Source organism: Athalia rosae, chromosome 6, assembly GCF_917208135.1.
Source record: "Athalia rosae chromosome 6, iyAthRosa1.1, whole genome shotgun sequence".
Lineage (NCBI taxonomy): Eukaryota > Metazoa > Arthropoda > Insecta > Hymenoptera > Athaliidae > Athalia > Athalia rosae.
In genome coordinates, this window is record NC_064031.1 from 2,906,504 (window position 1) to 2,924,745 (window position 18,242).

General features: G+C 47.4%; 1 protein-coding gene across 4 annotated transcripts; it reads right to left on the bottom strand.

The window, feature by feature from the left end:
• Window positions 1-7,204: 7,204 nt before the first annotated feature.
• LOC105688704 lies at window positions 7,205-16,626 on the bottom strand. 4 transcript variants are annotated; one of them, XM_012405221.3, is made up of 6 exons: window positions 16,330-16,626; window positions 10,627-10,902; window positions 10,339-10,496; window positions 9,557-10,143; window positions 7,590-9,455; window positions 7,205-7,391 (listed from the first exon to the last, which is right to left on the bottom strand). In XM_012405221.3, the coding sequence occupies exons 2-6, from the start codon at window positions 10,892-10,894 to the stop codon at window positions 7,328-7,330; spliced, it is 2,943 nt and encodes a 980-aa protein (XP_012260644.2). In that variant the 5' UTR covers window positions 10,895-10,902; window positions 16,330-16,626; the 3' UTR covers window positions 7,205-7,327. The 4 variants fall into 4 exon arrangements, with proteins under 4 accessions (XP_012260644.2, XP_012260643.2, XP_020709541.2 ...); XM_012405220.3 differs by having other exon boundaries at window positions 7,590-9,458; XM_020853882.2 differs by having other exon boundaries at window positions 7,536-9,458.
• Window positions 16,627-18,242: the final 1,616 nt, after the last annotated feature.

Here is an 18,242-nt window from a genome sequence, read left to right on the forward strand (position 1 = left end):
AACCCTGGGACGCTCCGCGCTCCATCCGAATCGAATGATTGATATTTTTTTTTTCTTCTTTCTTTGGTTTTGTTTTTTCTTCTTTTCTCTCTCATTTTCGTGTGGTTTGTAAAGTGAACGGGATTCGGTATGGTACGTTTATAATTAATGGAAATTTATCGTGAATCGACCACCGGCAGCTGCTGCTACTGCTTCTCATCGATCTTATCATATATATATACATAATGATTTTCGGTCAGCTAATTATCTTCGACTGTGTAAATCAGCTCGTGAGAACGAAAAACAAGAAGAAGTTTATACCGATTAGTTGACGGGGGGGGGAGGGGGGAGGAAAAACCTCGCGGTAAACTCAAATTAATGGGATTCCTTATCGATGATGGAGAACACGTATCGACTATCCTCGATCGGCACCTGCGTCGTCCGAGTCCGGATTCCATAATTCTAACTATTTTTTAATATCGCGCGCACATCTTTTTTTTTTATCGCACGGAGGTTCTGCGTCTGACCGTATCGTCGATTGTCCGTCGCTCAGCGGCGTACGGAGAGACGCGGTGTAGAAAACGCGTCTAATGGCCTCTAATAACGAAGTGAGAAGTCACCTTGCGTAATTTTCGTCTTGAACGTCGAGGATCGTACGAGGAACAACGGCGTCCTACGCTCACCGAAGCCTATCGTCTCGGTGCGACGATTAGCCGGAGTTTTTATGGACTGAGAAATAGAAAAAAAAAAAAAACAGGATTACAATACGGTTCAATTAGCGGGTATGTGTGATTGATAATAATTTGAACGAACGACTTTGAAACTGTGTAGAAAATTTTCGAGCACCTCGAGCCGCTCGTCCGTCTCCTCGCCGAATCGTAATTCCTAATCGAAGAATTCCTGAACGTGAATTACCGAACGTTTCCGTTTCTGGGAAAGCTCCTCTCGTCCCGTTCGTACACCGTGGTAATTTCAACGTTCCGCGGTGAATTCCGTTGTGCGTAAAGAGAAAGAAGAAAAAAAAATAAAGAAAACAAAAATCGTTTCTCCGCGATGCGGCGTTAAACGTTGCAGATTACGTTGCGGGGAAAACGGGGAAACGGGGAAAACGGGTCGCGCTGTGCCACGACTTTATCCTCCTCGTACGAGACGACTGTACGTACGTACGTAGGAATTATTCAGGAATTGGAAAGGATAGGTAATCAGTTTTCACTCGGCTCTCGGCGGTTCGTCGTGTGCATGTACACGCGTATATACAATTTATTTGTACGCCGCGCGACTCGTAGCCAACGGCGCTTCGCTCTGCCGTGTCTAATTGAGGTGTGCGGACGGTCGAAGAGGAGAACGGAACAGGGAAGGGAGAGGGATGAAAAACTCTTTCATTTTTAATTGAGAGTCTTCTAGGACCCGGCGTACTGAGGCCGCCGCAACAGGGTCGACTTGAGCGCGGTGAAATGTGCAAATTGGTTCTTCTCTCTCGCGATGTATATATGTATATATAATAATTAAACGACCCACGTTAAACATTAAGTAGAAGCGAGGCTACCCAGCCAGCAACTTTACCTTCCCTTCCATGCTCGAGTGGCATCCGAACGCGTCAGGTGAAAACTACGAATATACACCTGCGCGAGCCTCTGATAATAAGTATTCCGCTAAAAAATGTTTCGTCACACCCGCTTAGGCGTGAGACATGCGGTAATACGCCTCGCGCAATTTCCCCCTTCCAACCCCCCACCCGCCGCAATTTCTTCTTTCTTTTTTTTCGTTTTTTTTTTTTTTTTCTCGTTTTCCATATAAAATATTCCATTAAAAACTATATTTAATTGAGTAATTGATGCCTCGCGTATCGCATGGGGTTTCATTCCGTGGTGTGTGTAACGTCAGTTTTGGAACGGGTTTTCCGTCGCCCGGCTGTTCCATGTCAGGCAGGCAGGCAGGCAGGCGTCGCCTCGCCTATCCAGCCGCTGCCGTTGCCGCTGTTCCTGTTTCACGTGTCGCGCGCTATTTTAATAAAATCCAGTTTCCACCTGCAATTAGGTGCACGTCGTGTTACGCGCGCGGTTTAGGTTCCGCCACCGGTTCACTCGATACCCCACCCCGTATGATTACGATGCGTTAAGTTTTATCCGTAACACCGGGCGCGCTGTTTCATCACCTTTCGGTTTTATTTTTTTATTTCTTTCTCTTCTTTTTGCTTTTTTGCTTTTTCCTTCTTTTGGCTTCGGGGCTACGAGATTCTATTAACTCGCGCGTTTCACCTCAATCCCATGTTATTACTCGACGGAATGGAAAAAATTACTTTACAGAGCGATACGCGGCGTACGTCCAGCGTGACGAGTGGACCGAGGATAGCGACGAAGAGATTCATCTTCCGTTCCGAGGATCGTAGTGGATTTGTATCGAAGTACGTCGCCCGGTAGCCGTAGTTTGTATTTCACCTCCGCGAACCCCCGAGGCTCGACCGCACGCTCCGCGGATGAATATAAGTGGAGTACTTCGTACGGACGGTCGTAGAGCCGTCGTAACGTTACCGCAGGTTTGATATCATTTGTGACCGTATCGGAACAGAATTCGAACCGGAGGTGGACGAAATATCGAACGCGCGTTTCGAATCGTACCGCAAGCTGCGGAATCTCCTCTTCGGGGAACGACGGTACTCCGCGGCGATAATCGTGTCCGATAGATATCGGTCGGCGTGTTTCAATCCAACGCACGTATGCAATACCTTCGAACGAACGAACGAACGAACGGAACGATCGAAATTGATCGAAGATATACCGGGATACGGTCGTGCTCTTTCGGACTTCCACGTACGTACGTTGGTACGTACGTAAGCGCGCATCTCGAAACGCACCAGCTTATATTGCACGGTGCGGTGGTGGTCAAACGAGAAACGCAAGACCTTAGGTAGGTAGGTAGGTAGGTAGGTAGGTAGGGATGGTGGTTTGTACACCGCAAGCGTAACGATAAAAGGAACAAAAATCGAACGGATGGAAAAAAAAAGATTGAAGAAGAAGAAGAAGGAGAAAAAGAAAAAAGAGAAAAGAAAAAAAAAAAAAGTAGAAAAAACAATAATGGTTAGATTCAGGTTGATTGGCCTATGATTACGGGTAACGCCGCTTCACTTGACTTCAAATGTGCCGTGGATGCGCCGCTACGGTCTCTCCACGTTGAAACCAGTACCAGAAACGCTACCTGAACGCGGGATAGGGACACCCTCGGGGCGTCCTCCAGAAGCCGGAGAGCTTCGGGCGCCTCACGGTCAGCCCGGGAGCTAACGATAAGTGTTGATCCGCTAGACCGATAGGACCGTTGCCGCCGGTTGCTGCATCCAGCTACCGTACGGCGCGCATCGGGTATTACGCGACGTTGAGATGAAATGCCTCGTCCTTACCTTCGAAATTACCCCCCTATCATAGATTTTCATCCACCGTCAACGTATTCGTCGAACGTCCGACGAAGCGAACTCCCCCGGTTTCCGAATCCGACGCACCGCGAGGACATCTCGTCGTATTGAGGTATCGGAGAAAGAAAGAAAAAACGAAAAACGAAAAACGAAAAAAGAAAAGAAGTAAAAAGCTCGCGTTTCAACATCGGATCCGCTCGCGAGCGCCTCCCGGAGTCCCGGGCACGGTCGAGGTCGGATGTTATGGTCAGTTTCGACGGCGGCGGCCATCTGGCACTCGCGATACCCGAGCTAGAGGGATAACATAATAGAGAGCCAGTTCGCGTGATCTCGACTAAAAGAGCCACGGACACACCGTGGAGCCATTCTCGTATGGGAATATCGGTCGCTCTCGTGCCAATGATTGCAGAGTACGCGACCAACCTACGTCGTTGTATTATAGTTAGAAGGTTCGATGTGATTCTCGAATACCGGCGATGTTGCTGGCACACTCGAAAACACGGCGAATGCAGCCGATATACCCGCAACGTCCACTTATCTCCCCACCCTATATGTATATATATACTTCGGATCGGTCCTTCTCTATGCTCCTATACCTTCCGATCCGCCAGTCAACGTTGCAGCCAAACGGTCGAGTCAACCGTCCGAACTCCGAAGTTACTGTATCATCGGCTACGCGGGGTACGCCAGCGGAATAATTTCGCTTTCTACTTTGCAATTTAAGTTATATCGCCATCGATTCGTTATTCTACGTTAGCCGAGTTTTTTTTTTTTTGTTTCTTTATATTTCTCTCTTCGGATGAAAAAATTTTCCCTCCATCGAGGAACGAGGAACGCGAGTCAGGCTGGCATACGGGTGGTAGTTCGTTTGGCATTTAACGCACACCGAACTGAGTGGCAACACTCTTCTCCGCTTACCGCTCGCTTCCGAGAAAAGAAGACGCGCAGTTAATACCGCCATTAAGTAAATTAAACCAATTATACTTGTGCAGTCCGAGATTCCCCGTACACATACCGCTCCTTGATTCTCGAGAGCTCTCGATCATCGCGAAGAGTACGAATTGCCCCGGTCGTCCGCTGTCACCTTTTGCAACCAGCGGCGACGAGGAGTTGTAACACTCCGAGGGGTTTACCGTGAGGCAATAAGCGAGATGATCGTTGCGCACATCGATAATTAAAATGTAATTATCCTCGGTGGGAGTCGAACGAGCGAGGGGTACGTGTCGTCGTCGTCGTCGACGTCGTTTGCGCGCCCTCGTTTCGTACGAAGTCAAAAATGTAGAGGTGGATTTGTAAACGGGTATGTGACCGACCGAGTGACGTTTACACACCGGCTTGGAAATCATGAAGCGGGTAAAACGATTCGAGATTAAGAAGACGGATACAAACGAAGAGTGCGAGCGAAGTGGATTTCAGGCTCGGGCGACCCGGAATAAGATCATCCAACCCGAAGCGCAAACTCTCCCCGGCAATTTGCGTTGGTGGTGGATAAGAGGTTGCCTCCTGCGGCGTCAATTACGCGGAGTTGTTGGTGAAAGAAAAAAAACAAAAAAACAACAAGCGAGAAACATTATCTTGAGCAACTTGGCACGCAAGTCTCCGGCTTGATAATAAGAATTAATAGAATGTCATCAGTTTTGCGGTTTGGCGGAGGGGCAAAAAAGGTGGGTCACGTAAAGTAGAAGATTCGTATAAAAGCACGAGAGATTATTCTCAGCTGTTATACACGAAATTGTTATGCCGCCATTGCGATGGGTGAGTAGTGAAAATCCGGGGCTGTGGATAGTTTTCGCTTTTAGGGGGTTGTTTGAAATGCAACGTTATTTTTCTCTTCTCGTTTCTCGATATTTTTTCTAGATTGGAATTCTCATATTAATCAACAACTACTGCGCTCCCAGCCTCTGCGATATTCAGAGGACTGCGAGGCAGGCTGGATATTCGTACGACAGACCCACGGTGGAATTTTCACTTCCTTCGCCCAACCAAAATTATCCGAGCTATAATTATCCGTCGCCGCCACCCTCGCCACCCCCTCAGACGAATTATCCTTCTTACAACTATCCTGCGCCACCGCCACCTCCTCCTCCTCCTCCTCCTCCTCCACCCCCGCCACCACCCCCGCCTCCACCTCCACCCCCGCCTCCTCCACCTCCTCCTCCACCTCCTCCTCCTCCACCTCCACCTCCTCCACCTCCTCCACCTCCTCCACCTCCACCTCCGCCAACATATCTGCCCCCTGCACCTCCACCACCTCCTCCGCCACCTCCACCGCCACCTCCGCCACCTCCACCTCCTCCTCCGCCACCTCCTCCTCCTCCGCCACCTCCGCCACCTCCACCTCCTCCTCCTCCACCACCCCCACCTCCTCCACCCCCTCCACCCCCGCCTCCTCCTCCACCGGTATATCTACCCGCAGCTACACCAGCCCTGAACTATCCAAGTCCTACACCAAGACCTACGCCGAGACCACCCCCTATTACGTATTCTACGCCTGCCCCGACGTATTTGCCACCGATCCGAGGCCGACCCTCCGCAGCAGCTCCGAATTACGCCAGTTCGAGTGCATCCGCGGCGACTTCCGTGCAGTACCCTTCGAATCCTTCCGTGGTTATCGGCGGTTCTCAGTCGAGCGCTTCCGCTTCCTCATCCGCATCGGCGGCTGGATACAGCTACCCTTCTTCGACGCCACCTTCGCCACCCCCGAGGACTTACTCACCTTCGCCACCTCCGACGCAAAGCAGAACTTACTTACCGCCCAGGGTGTGAGAGAACCTCCGATGGAATAATCGTGGGTAGAAAATTCGACGACGATTAGAGAAGTCCGAGAGGATGGTGGAAACATGCGATTTGGCGGATGGATAAATTGACATATGGTTGGTTTTTTTTTGAAATAAACGATAGTTATTCACGGTTTTGTTGTATAATTAACACAAAAGAAAAACAATTATTTATTCGTTTATTATTTAATAGCGTGGATACCACGTGAACACCATTTGTACGATATAATAACTAGTGACTACTATTTGTATCACAGCTTTAATCAGGTAGACATTTTTAATGTCAGTCTTAGTAACTTGACTATTATTTTATTTCGTTATAATTCACTTTGTTCTTTTACGAGCTGATTGTTCGTCGTCTATTTTTCCTCACGGTCGATCGGTCAAGTTGTATCAACGATGATGATAAATAAAGTTTCGTTTGTATCCGTCACTCCGTATCAACGAGGGAAATTATCGCAAGCCGATATCCGGATTGAAAATTAACGCAGATTTCACTCTAAACACAAAACGATGTTTCGTTGAAACGAAACACGTGGTAAATGTGAACCGCTTTGATTGCCGACCATATTCCAATCGGCTAGTTCAACGCGTCTAGCAGGAAATGGCAGCGAAATATAAATCACCGATAACGACCGCGAAATTTCTCAACGATGATCGGATACGGTGTGACCCGTCGCGTAAACGACAATAAAATAAAATCGTTCAATTTTCAATTTCGATAAAGTAATTCAAAAGCAAAATTATTCACGTCTCGGACACGGTTCGCAAAAATTCGATTCAACAAAATCAACGCTTGGTACGTTTTTTTTTTTTTTGGAACTCTTCGACGTAGCTCGTCGATCATTTTCCGGTTCAAATCGGAGTTGAAAAATAATAATTCCTTTCAACAATAGTCAAGTATCACATATTCAAGTTAAGTCGTCACCTTAATACTAGATAAATATAGAACACCTCGGTATCTACCACGGGACGAATCCGACGAGGTTGCAAATAATATAACGTTCTGTGTGTAAATAAATTTCCATCCGATCCGCTGACGATCGGAAACAAGGAATCGCAGACTATCCGCAATTATCGTTATTCGATCGGACCGTTCGTCGTTCGAAAAAAAGATATAACAAAACTTTTTTAATAAATCAAATTGATTTCAGAGCCGTCGACTCTATTCTTCTCCACATTCGGTAAGTCTGTCGAGAGCCTCGTAGGACTTGGATTGAGCGATGTATCTGGAACAGGAAAACGTGAAGACGTGAAACGATCGCCGATATTAAATTCTTGCTAACGCGAGGAGCGGAGGCATTACAAGCATTTCGGATATCGTTAAAACAGAGGTAAAGCTGTGAATTGTTAGCGATTGTTATGAAACTAACCAAAAGCAGATAAGCGGGGGGTGGGTAACTTAAGCACGAGTATCGTTTAAGAACCGTTTGTTGTGCATCGGGTCTCTGCGTCCAACGTGAAGAATCAGATCGCCGGGTTTCGCGACTTTGAACGCCTGTAGAGCCTTGGCGTGGGTGAGTCCGTTCATCGGCAGTCCGTTAATCGCCAGTATCTCGTCACCCACCCTCAGCGTTCCCTCGTCGGCGGCCTGCCCCCCCACCATAATGTCCTTCACGAAAATCCCCATGGATCCTTTGGTGCTGTCGGATCCCCCGACGATCGAGAAACCCAATTTTTTGGTAGCCCCTTTTTTCAGGGTGATCGTGATCAGATTGACCGAGAGACTGGTGGCTCTTCTGGCGTTGGGGGTCGCGGCGAAGCTCGAGTTCCGTTTTTTAACGACTTGGAATTTTTTCATACCGGTCACCGTCTGCCTGCCGATATCCGGAGGCCGAACGTCGTCCTCCGATTGGTTCAGCTGATCCATCGTGTTTACGGAAATACTTTTACCGTCCTTAGTCAGGGCGCCGACTATCTCGCACGTCGCATCGTCCGCCACCCGATCGTCTCGCTCCCTGGCTTCCGGTGTCTTCGGCCGTTTCAACTTCCACACTTCGGACTCGCTCCTGGCTCTCGACATCACGACGTCTCCCCACGTGTCACCGAGTTCGCCGAACGCGAACGACGGTTCTCTGGCTATCTGGAGTTCCACGGTACCCGAACAACCTCGGAGAGCCGTTCTCGCCTCGGCGACGGACATTCCTCGTAGACGGCGACCGCACACTCTGACTATTTCGTCGCCGACGCGAATTTGCCCGTCTTTGGCTGCCTCCCCGTCGGCAGCGACTTTCGACACCACGTAGAACGGTCTCGCGGCTTCTCGTCTCTCAACGGCGACTCCAAGACCTCCGGGATTTTTGACGATAATTTTCATCGTCTTCAGTTCTCTTCGGACCAACCCCTTCGAATTATCAGCCGTCGCGTTCGACGTCGAGTTGCGCTTGATCTGAGGAACTTTCTCGGCCTGCGGTCTCTTCGCCACGTTCTCTTCGGTATCGAGACCGGATCTCGATCGTTTCGGGCTGTAGTAACAAGGAGCGAGCGCCGCGGTATCGGTTAATTTACCCTTGGTAGCGGGCGGACTGTCTTTGCACGGAGAGTCGGCGTTGTCCAGCAAATGGAGAAGACTCGCGTTCGAGTTACACCTGTCTCTGGAGACCACGCCGTTTCCCAAATTATTCTGCAGTCTGATCCTCTGGGCCAACGGAAGCGGAGACGCCATTTTTTGATACTCGCGTTTCACGGGCGTACAATGCACGTTGACATCTCGCATGGGTTCGTCGCGCTCGGCGAAACTCGAGGAGGCCAAGCTACCGATTCCCGAACTTTTCGATGACACTTTGCTCAAGATCCTCTCGTCCGGTTGATCGTCCATCGGCGGTAGAAAAGTGTCTTCGTCGCAGCTGTCCGTGTCGTCGGCGTCGTCGTCCTCGTCGTACGTGAGAATCGTCGTTTCCGTCGTCACGGAATCGTTGAGAGAATCTCGTACCTGGGGGAGAAGCGCGGCAGCGCGGACGATTTTCTCGTCAGACTTCGTCTCCCCGGCGCGATTTCTCTTTTTCGGCGTGCTCGCCATCGACAAATCGATGCCGTGGTAATCGTCCGAGGTGATGGAGAACCTTCGCGACCCGCCGGGCTCGCCGGTTCCGGCGGAAGATTCGCACGGTGCCGAAGGCACGGATTTTCCACTGTCCGGGGAATCAGCTCCGGTACGCGTACTGTCCGAATCGTAGCCGCTCTCGTCGCAACCGACTCGAAGACCGCTCATCAATTCCTCCAAACCGTTCAAGGGCAATTGACACGAGGACGAGGTCGAAGAGGACGACGAGGACCCACTCGCTTCTCCGGCGCTGCTGAAATGAAGAATAGAAACAATTGTTCGATTGGTATTCAGGTGGGAAACGCGAGATGTCATAGAGGGGGTTGGTGAATTTTGGATTTATTATCTCACCTGACTTTCGACGACTGGGAGTGAAAGAGATTTCTTTTGACGAACGATAGTTGCTGGTGATGGTTTTCCGGTGTTGAAAAATCTTTGGAGGATTTTACACTCTCGGTTATCAGCGAATTTGGCCTTTGCAGAGGAGGTTTGCTTCTGTTGGAGGAATTCAGAGTGTGTCGGGCAAGTTCGGCACCTTCGCGGGTCTTGAGGATATCCTGATTGGTCAGGATGAAATCCAACACCCTCCGTTGTTCCTGAAGATTCTGAATGCTTCTACTCAGCTGACTTTTTTTACCGCGAAGAGTTTCGCGATCACAGTCCTTCGCCGTGTCCGAATACCCTTCCTCGAATGATTTCGCACTCCTTAGCCCCATCAAGCCGCTACCCTCGCTCAATGCTTTGTCCATTCTGTAACGGTCGGTAATAGAAGCTCCCGAATCCTCTTCGCTGATCGTGGCACTTCTCGACATCGCGTCGAGGGTTACCGAACTCGTACTGCGATCTCCGGTGCGGAAGAGATTCCGCAACGATTCAACGCGCGATATCCTCTTGGGCTTTTGGAGACATTCCGCGACCGACGCGGAGCTCGCGACGACCTGTAAAAAAATCACGGGTATAAAGATCGATTTGAGACAGGCGAACAACGAAATAAGAATTAGAAGCACTAGGAAAATTGCAGCGCCAGGTATAATCGATTACGAACGGAATCCCGTGTACATTGCGTAATCGAACGGTATCTTCGTGGCTTCGTGAAATGGGATTGGTAACACGTTGACCGTATTATTTGTTACCTTGCTCCTGTCTTCGGGGGTGGTTTCCAAATTCTCGGTCTGTCGATTGGGACTCCAGTGTCGCCTTCTTCTACCGGATACCGCGAGTAATTCGGAGCTATCGGATCGCTTCAGCTGGTCCCACCTTCTTCCCACTTTACGCCCCCACGTCGATATGCCTGTATGCGAACGAAATAAAGTGGACGATAATTTAAACGCGGGTCAGAAGGTTCAACTGCGTTATTTTATCTCACGTGCCACACGTGCATAAGAGGAACGAACGGATATTACGATTCTATTCGTCATTACCTTTCCGGGCGGGATAAGCGGACTGCAGTGTCGTGGGCGTCTGATTTCCGCTCTCCGCCGACGTTGAGGGAATGATTTCGGTATCGGAATTTCGTCTCGCCGTAGTTACGATGGTACCATTTATTCGGGTAATATTTTCGTCCGATTCTTCTTCATGTTCCACCTCTTCGGGTGTCTCTATTAACGCCGGTATAGCGTCCTGTAGAATCGGTGTGGCCGAAACCAACTGCGGACTCGGATCGGAACAGCGTCTTTTGAACAGCCGCATCCTGCTACCTGTAAAGAATTTGCGAGAAAATCGGTTTACCACGTGTAAATCACTTCGAGATATCCTTAATTTTTTACATTTTGGAGCGATAAATTGGCGATAACTCGAACAATTTTGTAGATAGATCAATTTGGCTTGCGGATTCGAATTCCTGAGCTCAAAATACGTAAGAATAGCATGGAAAATCCGATTTAAAAAAATGTTGATTTTTTACCCCAAAATCGCAAAAATTCCAAGGGGTACCCCTTGGAAAAATCTCAAATTTTGACCAAAATTTTTTATTTTTCAAAATTGATCGTATGACACTATTCTTACGTATTTTGACCCCAGGAACACGAATCCGTGGCCCAAATTGGGCTACGAATTTTTCCCATCGAGATATCTTAATTTTTCTGCTTCGAAAAGTCGATAACTCGATCATTTTTATAGATAGACCAATTTGGCTTTTAGATTCGGATTCCCGAGATCAAAATACATAAGAATAGCATAGGAAACCCTGAAAAAAAAAATGTTGATTTTTGACCCCAAAATCGACAAAATTCCAAGGGGTACCCCTTTGGATTTTTTCGATTTTTGAGCCAAAAATAAAGTATTTTTAAAATCGATCGTATGACACTTTTCTAAAGTATTTTGACCCCAGGTACACGAATCCGTTGAGTAAATTAAGCTTCGAATTTTTCCAATCGAGATATCCTCGATTTTTCACTGCTGAACCCTGACCCCTGCAGACGTCGAAAAAGCTTCATCAAGTTCAAATAAAATTTTGGAAACAGTAGCCCATGCAACGTGGAATGTTCTGTTACTAGTCTACATGGAAAAGGTAATGTAAGAAATATAATCCGGTACATATTCCTGGAGCCGCTAAAGTAATCCCGAAGAAGGAGTTGCTCTAACGGTGATTCTTAACCAATCGCTAATGTCCAATCTACAAGTTACGCTACGTTACGTTATAGCTCGAGCTTCATCCACAGATGGTATTCCAGGGAGAGGTTACATGAAAAAATTTTGTTACCAGAATGGGAGGTTCGGTTCAAATCAAAAGCAATCACTTTCTACAGAGGCATTCCACCGGTTTAGCAACGCTTCCTACAACCGAGTCAACCCTCCTCCTCCTTTTTATTTCTTATTTCTTATTTCTTATTTCTTATTTCTTATTTATTTTTTTTCCGTTACTCGACGGTGTGGAAACTCGTCTGTACGGTGGGTAGTCCGATCTCTTCGTTATAGTTACATACAGTACAACGTACAACTACAATTACAGGTACGCGCATACGATGTCCTGTTGCACCGTAGGCGCTAAATTTACGGAGTTCAATACGAAGGAGTGGCTCTCCGCCGTTGTATGTACTTCGGACAAACGTACGTACGCCTCCGCCTCAAAGAGAAATGCATGCAAAGCGTGCGTAGATTACAGCTTTCGATCATAAACTCGCGGCTACGGTCACTCCGGTCACCGGGTAACAAAACGCGGGTGCCAAGGGGATCGGAAAAACGAGCGTCGAAAAAAAAATGGAGAATAATCGTTGGAGGTAACTGAAAAAAAAAAAAGCGAGAGTCGAAAAGGGGGGGGGGTAGGGGGGGTTGGAAAGCATCGGGACATCGGAATCGCTTCTGGAGGGAATTTCGATATTCGAATTATTCCAGTCCCTCGATAATGTTTAACGCGACCTCTGGCTTCGCTCGGACTCGAACCGCTGCTCCTATATACCTTCTCTCTCGCGTTTCTCGGCTCGAGAGACGACCGGTTTTCAGGTTCATTTCGTCTCCCTATACCGGCCAGGAATAAACTAGCCACACTTAGAAGCGATATAACTTCGACGTAGCCGAGACTGCAGCGGCGATCCAACTGCATCTCCTCTGTGGTACAGCGACGTGGTGGAGCGTTGTATAGTAGCAGGAAGTCGGAATATCCGGTCTTCGCGTTTATTCTCAGTCACTTTTTAAAAGCTATCGCCCGTCGTCACCGAAAAACACTACGCACCGATTACAATGAGAGAATAGATATCGCAGACTCCTAATCGACGCCACGGGGTTTTCTTTTTCTTTTTCTTCTCTCTCTTTATTAATTTTTTTTTTTTCACATTTTTTTCCTCCGCGCTCTCTGGCGCAACAATCTCACCCAGTTAGAAAAAGGATGTATAGGTATATCGTCATGATACCGAATGTATCGTGTACCTGTTTCGGTGAACGGCTAATATATATATAGATATAACAGAATATGTATATTGAAGATCTAAGTTTCGTTGTTTTATTCGAGGTAACGGTGCACCGCGATCAACAGCGAACTCTCGGAGACTCCTTGAGTAGGTGAGGTGGGTACACAGGTAGGTACAAGAAAGGTGTACCTGTATCTGAGGGTTACACTATGCTCGAGCATCGAAGACTACAGTTACTTCGCACAGTTTTTAATACAGAATTATATCCCGCACCTGGTTATTGGGTTCCTGCGGTCGAACATGCCGTTTCTACCCCCGACCTTCAACCCGGATTGCGACGAAAGAGGAAAAATTTTCATCTTCCAGGAAAGCGCTCGGCTCATTCTTTGCACACGTATCCAAAAGCTCTCGTAATTTTTTTTTTTGTTGTAGCTACGTTATTTTATTTATTGTCCGTCGTATAACCCGCTAGCTTCCCGGGCAATTAAAACCATTAGGGATTCTCAGTTTTTATTCGATTTTATTGGGAACGGATCCGTGAGGCAGGATGGGATTACGTAACGACCGGACCATATGTGGGAAGAAACCCTACTCGATCTCCTGGCCGCGGAAGATCCATTTTTTTGACCGGTGTGTCTGTCTGCGCGTGTGTGTTGTTTTTTTTTCTTTTCTCGCTTCTCGTTTTTCAGAAGCTCGCGAGTATCGAAATCGCGTTAATTGAATCGTTGTTGTTCGCACGTTCGAAGGTCCGATCGCGGTTTCCTGGTCGTTGATCTTGAAGATGACCGTGCGAGTGCGGCGATTATCTTCGACGAAGATTTTTGAAAAATCGATGCTACTCTACCGTCTCGTCATTTACACGCGGTGAGACGACGACCCCGTATCGTTCGTACGGAGCGACGTTGTTATCGCGATACGTCGGCAATAATATATAGGGCAAACGAGGCACGACCGAGAATAAGTTCAGGATGTAGTTTTTACTTTCTACGAACGAAAGAAGACGAACGAAAAAAAAAAAAAAGAAGCGTGACCGAAATAACGCGCGGCACCGATTCAGATTTCGTACATCGGCACACGGACGGAGAAGAAGAACAACTCTATATATAGGCGTGCACTTCTCGGTTTCTTCTGGAATTCAGAAATCTCAAGAGAATAACGCCGGCATCCGAATATCGGACGATTGCTTCTCCTCTTTCTCGGTCTCTCTTTCTCGCTAAACTTCTTCTAGGCTAGGCGTAAACGTTGTGTGTTATTGCAAATATACACTTCTACACCATTAATCATGTTATCATTCTCGTTATTGTGATTATCGTACGTACGGGAGAAAGAGATTTGCTCGTTACGTCGGTAGTTTCAATTATAAACACTATGTACCAACACCCGTGTCATCGACGTTTGTGAGAAAGAAATGAAAATTAACTACGGTCTCACGCGATGTAACGATACGTTATTCCCCCTCGATGTAATTACACCCGTTTATTTACCGTCGTTGGATCGTTCGGGGATATACTGGATACGTACGAGAAATTATAAACGGACTATTTAGACGGAAAGGATATGCTCCGAATAACCGGCGTACGTGCTCCCGATACTCGCCCAACTGACGATAAAATAATTCTAAAAATTACGCCGCTGTCCGAGGAGAGATCGGTCGCCTAATTTTTCTCCAAACTAGGCCACCTCCGAATCGGCAATATGTGTATATGTATACAAGTATCGCGTGTGTGTGTGTGTGTGTGATGTCTATGCAAAACAAGAAAGAAATAAATAAAGAAAGAAGACATCGCGGAGCGGAGAGCTGTTCCTTCTTCTGTATCTACGGGTACACAACGATCCGTCTTACGAAGCGTGGGAAAACAGAGATCCGAAGCCATGGAAATCCCTGAGGAATATTACCTGTACCCGCACCCACCCACCCACTACCAGGTGCCTTTATATTATATTATTTTCCATTTTGCTAAATTCGCCTTCTCGGGTTCGCCCCTGGGCAGGTAAGCTTCGCAGGTGCTTTGTGCCTCAGGTATACGTATAGTATATAACTTGGGATTGAGAAACATAATGGAGCGAAATACCTGGAAAATATATGGAAGACAAAGTCCCATTTCGGATTCCCAAACGAGACAATTAAATTAATACCCACCCCCCACCCCCCCGGATCAACCGTTATTTTTTCCACCCAAATCCGGAATTGTTCCGACGATCAACGCGCCCAGGTATGAACCGACCTGACCCCGCCAACTTCGAGGGCGTTAGGGGGAAATTTTCGAAAATTTATTCGCGGCTCGAAGAAACCGTTGACGATGTTGACACGCCTATGATCCCTTGAGGTCGTTCGTCTCTTTAACAGCGAAAGTACAAGCGTATTTCTACACGTAAATACGTCACGGATGTCACGGGGGAGATCAGATGTAAACATCGAGTAGAGACTGTTTGTCCTTCTTTGCTCGGAGATAACGAGCTCTGATATTTTCCGCCGCGCTTTACGGCGATATTATACGCCGGGCTGCAGAATCTGCAGGGACACATTCAGAGAGGATCGTCGGTAGGTGGGCAGTCGCCTCTGCACCCACCCATTCGCGCGGTTCTCGCAGGGGTCGATGCCCGATTGTAATTTCCCTTCTTTCGTACCGATTTACTTTTTCATCGTTCCTTTTACTTCGTCCTCCTCACCGATTTCGCCGACATCCGAACGGGGTGAAAATAACGGTGGAAACAATCAATTAAGGTTCGATTATTTATCTATTTTATTATACAGCCATTTTGTTGTTTTCTTCTTTAAATTTTGTCGGGCCGATCGGGAGGAGGTTAATTAAACGTGGTGTTATTTAATTTAGATAGAGTAGATGGATGAACGAATCTTTCCTATTGGTAGGATAGCGTCGATAGCTAAAATAATTTTTAGAACGGAACAAAAGAATGGACGTTGTATTGTAGTAAGTTAGTGCCCCGATGGTCATGGAGAACAGGTTTTGCGTTAATCAAATTTTATACGCACATGCGTTCGGCGAAAGTAGGTTATCCCGGAGACGACCTGAAGATTTTATTTCTCATTTTTATTTTCGGTTATTCCGCGTTCTTTTTTATTTCACGTATCGATAGGCGGATCATATTGTAGGGGAAATCGCGACGTTGGTTGCGCCAGATAAACCGGACCATGTAACATTATTCTCAGTCTATGACAATTGAATGAGATAGATAACTGTAATAAAAATCGATCGATCGTGAATCAAAAAAAACCAAAAACCAAACAAAAAAAAAAAAAATAATCAAAAAACTCACTATTGACTAGGACATCCAATAAGCTCAGCCTGTGCAGCCTCCTCTGCAACGACGCGTCTTTCAAATGTTTCTCCTTGTTCAAAAATTAAAAATGTCGAGCCGTTTGGAAACGAAAATTGCAAATTATTGTCAAGGTAACGAACGAACAAAACTCTCCTATACGGTCATTTGATAAGTTTTTTTTTTTCACCGTTAGCACTCGTGGTCTCGATACGAAGAGCCGGCTATTTTGAATGTCTCTCCGTATATCAGCTACGGCGTCGCGGCGTAAAGAACAACCTCTCGGCACCGTTTCTCTTCGCGTACTGAACCGCTCTCGGGCACCGCGGTTCACTCGCCAGGGTGTACCCCGCTCTCCGTTTACCATTTCTACCCCTCGCCCCGGTTTACCCAGCCCTGCGAAACTTACCTGTTCACCGATCCCCGAAGGGACATAAAAATTTCGGGGTCCCAGGGCTCGGGGTGGGGGTGTTTTTCCCAGAGGGGGGCGCCTCGGGTGTCGGAAATTCGTGAGCCACCCCCGACCGCCCGTCGCCGCTTCCAAAGGGTTTCGTTCCTAATTCGCACCACGTGCAGCGACGGTAAAATCCCGTTGGATTTTTCCCCGGGAGAAAAGAAAAGAAATAACGTTGGATATGGTTTCAATAATTTCATTCGAGTTATGATTACGCAATTGCGTCGCGCGGACGTTGCCAGTGACATTGGATTTTTTTTTTTTTTCATTACGTGAAAGCCGAGTCGATCGTCAACGAAGAAAGTACGGAGCGCGCGGAACGGTTTGCGGGACAGCTGGATTCGACCGCTTGCGCAACCGGAGGAAGTGAGGAGGAATTGGTTTATTAATTTAATAGTTTGTCGCACTCTCGAGAGATTATCGAACGGGCTGCTGACTCTTTCGCGGCGAAAGATTGCGCAACGATTCGTATTGTAATGTCCAGATTCCCTAAACGGTGATTTTTTTTTTTTTTTCAACTTCGTTACCGATCCTCGCGCACCCGTTCGGCCGCGATACGAGCCAATTATTTTCATCTGCGTACGGTTTTATCCGGCCAGGGGAGCGCCGGAGATGCATAATAAAATCGAGAAGCTAGAGAAGCCAGAGCTAGAGAACGGAGGTACCGGCGAAGCGATCACGGGCGGACGATGGTCCGGTTGGAAAAGAGTCGGAGAAGCGAGGAGAACAGGTTCTAGATTCATTCACGTCTCGAAAGGGCCTTGAGCTGCTGCATGCGGCGAATATAAAAAAAAACAAAAAAACTCTTTCCAGCGAGAAAATATTCGACCGGCAAAGTCGATCCGATCCACTTCTTCAACGACCCGATCGCCGCCGCTCGGGAATCGGTCGCTTTATAAAATCAATTTGAAAAAAATTTTCCACCGATCGTTGTCGGCGTTATCGTCATTATTGTACGCTGTATTCGCTTACACCTAGCGCGGGGGATTTCGTCTGTGCGCGAAACGCCAACGGCCCGATCTTTGAGTAAAAAGATTCCGTCAAGTGGTTTTAGCCCACGCTCGCCTCCCGTTAAGTCTCTGAATCTTAAGAATATGCAAATTTCCAACTCGTCGAGCGCTAAAAAAAAATGCTACAAATTTACTTTACGATCGTCGTTTAGTTTATTGGGATGGCCGTGAGGAGTCGTCCCGGGATAACGCGCTATCGAATTATGCGTATATTCCGCGCGGACACGTGATCCCCGTAGTTTTCGCCGTAAGTGAAATTGCCACTTTCGTAATTTATGCTTATTTTTGCGCATCGGTTTTGCCGTCTTTTTTTTTATATCACACACCTCTCACGGTGACGCGTCAATAGATGGAATCGGACGCGTATCGTGCGTTCTATGTACATTTATTTAAGAGAGTTTTGGTACATCGTTAGATTTTCTAAATTTCTCCTGCCGTCGTTTCGTCGG

Bases quoted from the DNA above. Each gene is read 5' to 3' on its own strand.
- LOC105688704 (XM_012405220.3), bottom strand. From the start codon at position 10,894: ATGCGGCTGTTCAAAAGACGCTGTTCCGATCCGAGTCCGCAGTTGGTT. The intron at 9,459-9,556 runs GTGAGATAATAA...TCTTCATTTCAG, and splicing joins TCCCAGTCGTCGAAAGTCAG to CAGCGCCGGAGAAGCGAGTG. The intron at 7,392-7,589 runs GTTCTTAAACGA...TTCCTGTTCCAG, and splicing joins GACCCGATGCACAACAAACG to ATACATCGCTCAATCCAAGT.